The 8116-nt window shown below is 53.7% G+C and overlaps 1 protein-coding gene across 1 annotated transcript in view; it reads left to right on the top strand.

The window, feature by feature from the left end:
- Window positions 1-6760: 6760 nt before the first annotated feature.
- ZNF318 (zinc finger protein 318) overlaps window positions 6761-8116 on the top strand; it is a 32104-nt gene continuing 30748 nt past the window's right edge. The window contains exons 1-3 of the mRNA XM_038760859.1: window positions 6761-6824; window positions 7601-7723; window positions 7868-7962. Of these exons, the coding sequence (XP_038616787.1) occupies window positions 6761-6824; window positions 7601-7723; window positions 7868-7962 (282 nt within the window). The remainder of the gene's footprint in view (window positions 6825-7600; window positions 7724-7867; window positions 7963-8116) is intronic.

The raw sequence follows: 8116 nt of genomic DNA, 5'->3' as shown, positions 1-8116 counted from the left end.
TATTCTCTGGGCCTCATTTATTCATTCATTCAATCAATCGTAGTTATTGAGTGCTTACTGTGTGCAGAGCACTGTACTAAGCGCTTGGGAAGGCTTCAGTTACCTCATCTGTAAAATGGGATCCTGGCTCTGCCACTTGTCAGCTGTGTGACTTTGGGCAAATCACTTAACTTCTCTGGGCCTCAGCTACCTCATCTGTAAAATGGGGATGAAGACTGTGAGCCCCCTGTGGGACAACCTGATCATCTTGTATACCCCCAGCGCTTAGAACAGTGCCTTGCACATAGTAAGCGCTTAATAAATGCCATTATAAAAAAAAAAGCACCACCATTATTATTATTCTCTGGGCCTCATTCATTCATTCATTCACATTTATTGAGCGCTTACTGTGTGCAGAGCACTGTACTAAGCGCTTGGGAAGGCCTCAATCAATCAATCATGTTTACTGAGAGCTTAGAGCACTGTGCTAAGTGCTTGGGAAGTACAAGTTGGCAACATATAGAGATGGTCCCTACCCAACAGTGGGCTCAGTTACCTGTATATATGTATATATGTTTGTACATATTTATTACTCTATTTATTTATTATTTATTTTCCTTGTACATATCTATTTATTTTATTAGTATGTTTGGTTTTGTTTTCTGTCTCCCCCTTTTAGACCGTGAGCTCACTGTTGGGTAGGGACTGTCTCTATATGTTGCCAACTTGTACTTCCCAAGCGCTTAGTACAGTGCTCTGCACACAGTAAGCGCTCAATAAATATGATCGATCATCTGTAAAAGGGGATTAAGACGTGGGATAACCTGATTATCACCCCCCCCCCCAGCGCTTAGAACAGTGCTTGGCTCATAGAAAGCGCTTAACAGATCATCGTCAATCGTATTTATTGAGCGCTTACTGTGTGCAGAGCACTGTACTAAGCGCTTGGGAAGTACAAATTGGCAACATCCAGAGACGGTCCCTACTCAACAGTGGGCTCACAGTCTAAAAGGGGGAGACAAAACCAAATATACTAACAAAATAAAATAAATATGTACAAACATATATACATATAGATCCCATCATCATTATTACTATGATTTAGGGGGTCCGAAAGTTAGGCCCAATTCCAGCCCTCCCGGAAGTGAGCTCTTCCCTGGCTTCCCCAAACCGGAAGTGGGGCCATCCCGGGGTTGTGTTGGTCAAGCCGTCGACAGAACCCCCCCCCCCGAGGGGCAGAAGAGCCAAATCCCGCTCCTAACCGCCTCTCCCCTCCGGGTCCCCCCATCTTTTCCAGAGCCCGACCCCCCAAAAGGCCGCGCCTTCACCTGCGGAACTCCTGATCTGAGGCGGCTGCTTCCGGCCGGACCCAATGCGTGCAGCACCGGAAGGCCGCGCCCCCTTTCTGGCGCCGCCGCGCGCCAGACCACACCCACTTCCGGTTATCGGCGGCCACGCCCCTTCTATAGGACGCCCCGCGCACCAGACCACGCCCATTTCAGGCTATTGGAGGCCACGCCCCCTTATGACGTTATCGCACGCCCGGCCACGCCCCCTCTACGGGCCCTCTAGGGAACCCGACCAAAATCAATCGTATTTATTGAGCGCTTCCTGTGTGCAGAGCACTGTACTAAGCGCTTGGGAAGTACAAGTGGGCAACATATAGAGACAGTCCCTACCCAACAGTGGGCTCGCAGTCTCTATATGTTGCCAATTTGTACTTCCCAAGCGCTTAGTACAGTGCTCTGCACATAGAATCATCATCATCAATCGTATTTATTGAGCGCTTACTATGTGCAGAGCACTGTACTAAGCGTTTGGGAAGTCCAAGTTGGCAACATATAGAGACAGTCCCTACCCAACAGTGGGCTCACAGTCTACAAGGGGGAGACAGAGAACAAAACCAAACATACTAACAAAATAAAATAAATAGGATAGATAGGTAAGCGCTCAATAAATACGATTGATGATGATGATGATAGAGAAGCAGTGTGGCTCAGTGGAAAGAGCCCGGGCTTTGGAGTCAGAGGCCGTGGGTTCAAATCCCGGCTCCGCCGACTGTCAGCTGTGCGGCTTTGGGCCAGTCACTTCACTTCTCTGGGCCTCAGTTCCCTCATCTGGAAAATGAGGAAGAAGACTATGAGCCCCCCCCGTGGGACAACCTCATCACCTTGTAACCTCCCCGGCGCTTAGAACAGTGCTTTACTACTTTACTTTACTATTTGCAAAGCACTGTTCTAAGCGCTGGGGCGGTTATTTATTTATTTTACTTGTACATATCTATTCTATTTATTTTATTTTGTTAATATGTTTTGTTTTGTTGTCTGTCTCCCCCTTCTAGACTGTGAGCCCACTGTTGGGTAGGGACCGTCTCTATATGTTGCCAACTTGGACTTCCCAAGCGCTTAGTACAGTGCTCTGCACACAGGAAGTGCTCAATAAATACGATTGATTGATTACAAGGGGATCAGGTTGTCCCACGGGGGGGCTCACAGTCTTAATCCCCATTTTACAGGTGAGGGAACTGAAGACCAGAGAAGTGAAGTGACTTGCCCAAAGTCACCCAGCTGACAATTGGCGGGAGCCGGGATTTGAATCCATGACCTCTGACTCCGGAGCCCGTGCTCTTTCCACTGAGCCACGCTGCTGTACTAAACGCTTGGAAAGTACAATTCAGCAACAGAGAGACAATCCCCGTTCTAATCCCGGCTCCCGCCGCTTGTCAGCTGTGTGACTTGACTTCTCAGTGCCTCAGTTTCCTCATCTGTAAAATGGGGATGAAGACTGTGAGTCCCACGTGGGAGAACCTGATCATCAATCATTCCCAAAACTAGCAGTCACATTCCCATCCTCCCTCTTCTCCATTGCACCATAATAATAATACTAATAATGGCATTTATTAAGCGCTTACCATGTGCAAAGCCCTGTTCTAAGCGCTGGGGAGGTTACAAGGTGATCAGTTTGTCCCATGGGGGGCTCACAGTCTTAATCCCCATTTTACAGATGAGGCACAGAGAAGTGAAGCGACTTGCCCAAAGTCACACAGCTGACAAGGGGTGGAGCGGGGATTTGAACCCATGACCTCTGACTCTAAAGCCCATGCTCTTTCCACTCTCATAAAGCCTGTGTGCTTTGTTCCTCTCAAGCCAACCTACTTACTGTACCTCATTCGCTGCTATCCTCTGCCATCTCTGCCAGCGCTTAGAACAGTGCTTTGCACAGAGTAAGCGCTTAATAAATGCCATTATTATTATTATTATCCTCTTGCCCTCCCTTCTGTCTATCTCCTGCTTCATATCTTGCAGTTCACTGCTCTCTCCATCTTTAAAACCCTTCTGAAATCATCTCCTCCCTAAGGCCTTCCCCAGCTAATCCTCCATCTCACCACCTTATATATCCCCCAAATTGCCACTTTCATCAATCAATCAATCAATCAATCGTATTTATTGAGCGCTTCCTATGTGCAGAGCACTGTACTAAGCGCTTGGGAAGTACAAATTGGCAACACACAGAGACAGTCCCTACCCAACAGTGGGCTCACAGTCTAAAAGGGGGAGACAGAGAACAGAACCAAACATACCAACAAAATAAAATAAATAGGATAGAAATGTACAAGTAAAATAAATAAATAAATAAATAAATAAATAAATAAATAAATAAATAAATAAATAAATAGAGTAATAAATATGGCACCCAAACCCACCCCCAATATTCACGTGCATCTCTCGATAGGCCATTTCTTCCTCCTAATTGTGATTTATTTTAGGGCTGTCGCTCTGCTGAATGGCCAATTCTTTGGGGCGAGGATCACGCCCATCTCAAGAGCTGCGTACTTGTCCTCTGTATATAGTAGGTTCTCAAAAAAATGCAACTGATTTGCCTATCGGGGTGGATGGAAGGGACAAAAGGCTTGAGGTAGCCCAAAGTGGTTTGGTATAGGCCTGTGAAACTGAGAGTGGTTTTGAAGGTTCAAGATTGTACCAACTTAACCAGATTTATGGCTAATTGAAATAAAATTGGACTTTTGAACTGACTCACTGAGATATTTACCTCAGTTCTTCTTTTGATGTCGCGGAAAGTTCATCGGTGCTCGGCGGGGAGATTGGCAAAATTGAGGCAGGTCTTGAGGAGTTATCTTTCGTTCATTCAATCGTACTTACTGAGCGCTTACCGTGAGCAGAGCACTGTGCTCTGCACAGTGAAGCAGCGTGGCTTAGAGGCACAGAGAAGCATAGAGAAGCAGCGTGGCTCGGTGGAAAGAGCCCGGGCTTTGGAGTCAGAGGTCATGGGTTCGAATCCCAGCCCCGCCACATGTCTGCTGTGTGACCTTGGGCAAGTCACTTAACTTCTCTGAGCCTCAGTTACCTCATCTGTAAAATGGGGATTGACTGTAGCCCCCGGTGGGACAAGTTGATCACCTTGTATCCCCCCCAGAGCTTAGAACGGTGCTTTGCACATAGTAAGTGCTTAACAAATGCCATTATTATTATTATTATTGGGAAGTACAAATCGGCAACATATAGAGATGGTCCCTACCCAACAACAGGCTCATAGTCTAGAAGCAGACTGCTGGTGTGATGAGCAATGAACTTAGCTTTATATAGTAAAGGCTTTACATAGTACGTTCAGGACATGTCACCCCCTCCTCCTCTAAAAACTGCAGAGGTTACCCATCCACCTCCACATTCATTCATTCATTCAATCATATTTATTGAGCGCTTACTGTGTGCAGAGCACTGTACTAAGCGCTTAGGAACTACAAAAACTTCTCACCATTGGCTTCAAAGCCTTCCATCACCTTGCCGGCTTCTACCTCACCGCCCTATTCTACTACAACCCAGCCTGGGTTGCCAAACTTTTCACTGTGCCTCAATAATAATACTAATACTAATACTAATAATAATAATAATAATAATAATAATAATAATAATGTTGGTATTTGTTAAGCACTTACTATGGGCAAAGCACTGTTCTAAGCGCTGGGGGGATACAAGGTGATCAGGTTGTCCCACGTGAGACTCACAATCTTAATCCCCATTTTACAGATGAGGAAACTGAGGCACAGAGAAGTTAGGCGACTTGCCCATAGTCACACAGCTGACAAGTGGCAGAGCCAGGATAATCTCATCTAGCTCGCCGCCGACTCTTTGGCCACATTCTGTCTCTCACCTGGAATGCCCTTTCCTCCTCAAATGTGGCGGACAGTTACTCCCCCCGTCTTTCAAAGGCACATCTCCTCCAAGAAGCCTTAGTAAGCACATAGTAAGCGCCTAATAAATGCCATCATTATTATCGTTATACAGAAGCAGCGTGGCTCAGTGGAAAGAGCCCGGGCTTTGGAGTCAGAGGTCACGGGTTCAAATCCCGGCTCCGGCAATTGTCATCATCAATCGTATTTATTGAGCGCTTACTGTGTGCAGAGCACTGTACTAAGCGCTTGGGAAGTACAAGTTGGCAACATATAGAGACAGTCCCTACCCAACAGTGGGCTCACAGTCTAAATTGTCAGCTGGGTGACTTTGGGCAAGTCACTTCACTTCTCTGGGCCTCAGTTCCCTCATCTGTAAAATGGGGATGAAGACTGTGAGCGCCCCGTGGGACAACCTGATCACCTTGTAACCTCCCCAGCGCTTAGAACAGCGCTTTGCACAGAGTAAGCGCTTAATAAATGCCATCATCATTATGATTATTATTCTCTGTGCCTCAGTTACCTCACCTGTAAAATGGGGATGAAGACTGTGAGCCCCCCGGGGGACAACCTGATCACCTTGTAACCTCCCCAGCGCTTAGAATGGTGCTTTGCACATAGTAAGCGCTTAATAAATGCCATCATCATTATCATTATTATTTTCTGTGCCTCAGTTACCTCACCTGTAAAATGGGGATGAAGACTGTGAGGCCCCCGTGGTACAACCTGATCACCTTGTAACCTCCCCAGCGCTTAGAACGGCGCTTTGCACAGAGTAGGCGCTTAATAAATGCCATCATCATTATCATTATTATTCTCTGTGCCTCAGTGACCTCACCTATAAAATGGGAATGAAGACTTTGAGCCCCCTGGGGGGCAACCTGATCAACTTGTAACCTCCCCTGCGCTTAGAACGGCGCTTGGCACAGAGTGAGCGTTTAATAAACGCCAACATTATTAGTATGATGATGAATGAGTGACTGAGGCCCCGGGTCACGTGGGCATCGCGCGAGCCTCGCACTTGGGTGGTGGGGAGGGTCACGTGGGCGCCGCGCGAGCCTCGAAGGGGGGGTCACGTGGGCGCCGCGCGAGCCTCTAATTTGGGTGGGGGGCGGGTCACGTGGGCGCCGCGCTAGCCTCCAACTTGGGTGGGGGCGGGTCACGTGGGCGCCGCTTGGGCCTCGAAGCGGGGGAGGTCGGGTCACGTGGGAGCCGCGCAAAGCCGCGAAGGAGGGGCGGGTCACGTGGGCGCCGCGCGAGCCTCGAAAGGGGGAGTCACGTGGGCGTCGCGCGAAGCCTCGAAGGGGGGTCACGTGGGCGCCGCGCGAAGCCTCGAAGCGGGTAGGGGGTCACGTGGGCGCCGCGCGAGCCTCGAAAAGTGGGGGCCGGCGCGAGCCTCGAAGCGGGGGGATCACGTGGGCGCCAAGCGAGCCTCTAAGGGGGCGGGTCACGTGGGCGTCATGCGAGCCTCGAACGGGGGGGGCTGCCAGAGCCTCGAAGGGGGGGTCACGTGGGCAACGCGAGCCTCGAATTTGGGTGGGCGGCGGGTCACGCGGGCGCCGCGCGAGCCTCGAAATTGGGGCGGGGCGGGTCATGCGGGCGCTGCGCGAGCCTCGAATTGGGGGTCACGTGGGCGCCAAGCGAGCCTCGACCCGGGGTGGGGGGTCGGGGCGAGCCTCGAAGGGGGGGTCACGTGGGCGCCGCGCGACGCCGCGAAGGAGGGGCGGGTCACGCGGGCGCCGCGCGAGCCTCGAATTGGGGGTCACGCGGGCGCCGCGCGAGCCTCGAGTTTGGGTGGGGGGCGGGTCACGTGGGCGCCGCGCGAGCCTCGAATTGGGGGTCACGCGGGCGCCGCGCGAGCCTCGAGTTTGGGTGGGGGGCGGGTCACGTGGGCGCCGCGCGAAGCCGCGAAGGAGGGGCGGGTCACGCGGGCGCCGCGCGAAGCCTCGAAATTGGGGGGGGGGGGTCGGGTCACGTGGGCGCCAAGCGAGCCAAGAATTGGGGGTCACGCGGGCGCCGCGCGAGCCTCGAGTTTGGGTGGGGGGCGGGTCACGTGGGCGCCGCGCGACGCCGCGAAGGAGGGGCGGGTCACGCGGGCGCCGCGCGAGCCTCGAATTGGGGGTCACGCGGGCGCCGCGCGAGCCTCGAATTGGGGATCACGTGGGCACCGCGCGAGCCTCGAGTTTGGGTGGGGGCGGGTCACGTGGGCGCCGCGCGAAGCCGCGAAGGAGGGGCGGGTCACGCGGGCGCCGCGCGAAGCCTCGAAATCGGGGGGGGGGGTCGGGTCACGTGGGCGCCGCGCGAGGCGGCCAACGGCCGTCTCCCGGGGGGCCGAAGTGCGGCTGCGCGGCGCCTTCTCCGCGCGTGCGCGGGGGAGCGCGCGCCCGCGTCCCCCCCCCCCCCCCGCCGGCGCTCCCGTCAGGTTCTCCTCAGGTTCTCCTCAGACTCCCGCGAGCGGCGGCGGCGCCGGCGCCATGTACCGCAGCCGCGGCCGCTCTCCCGGCTCGACGCACCGGGCCAAGGAGGGCGGGGGCGGCTCCCGCAGCAGCAGCGGCGGCCGGCCCTCCTCCTCCTCGTCGTCGTCCTCCTCCGGCCTCGGACGTCGTTTCCCCGCCGGCGCCGCCGTCTCCCCGCCGCCGCCACCCCGGCACCGGTCCCGCCGGGGCTCCCCCGGGCCGGCCCGCGCACGGCCCCGGCACGGCCCCGGCCCCGGCCCCGGCCCGCCCCCGGCCCCGCGGCCACGCGCCGACTACGGCCGACAGGACCACCGCGACGGGGACGGCCTCAGCGCCAGGGTAAGACGGACGGACGGACACACACACACACACACACAGACAGACAGACCTCTGTCCAGCCCGGGAGCAACACTGTACTAACCGCTGGGGACAGTCAGTCAGTCAGTCAGTCCTGTTTAGGGAGCACTTCCTGTGTGAAGAGCTTTGCACTAAG

This window comes from Tachyglossus aculeatus, chromosome 19, assembly GCF_015852505.1.
Source record: "Tachyglossus aculeatus isolate mTacAcu1 chromosome 19, mTacAcu1.pri, whole genome shotgun sequence".
Lineage (NCBI taxonomy): Eukaryota > Metazoa > Chordata > Mammalia > Monotremata > Tachyglossidae > Tachyglossus > Tachyglossus aculeatus.
This window is presented reverse-complemented; position numbering and strand designations above follow the sequence as displayed.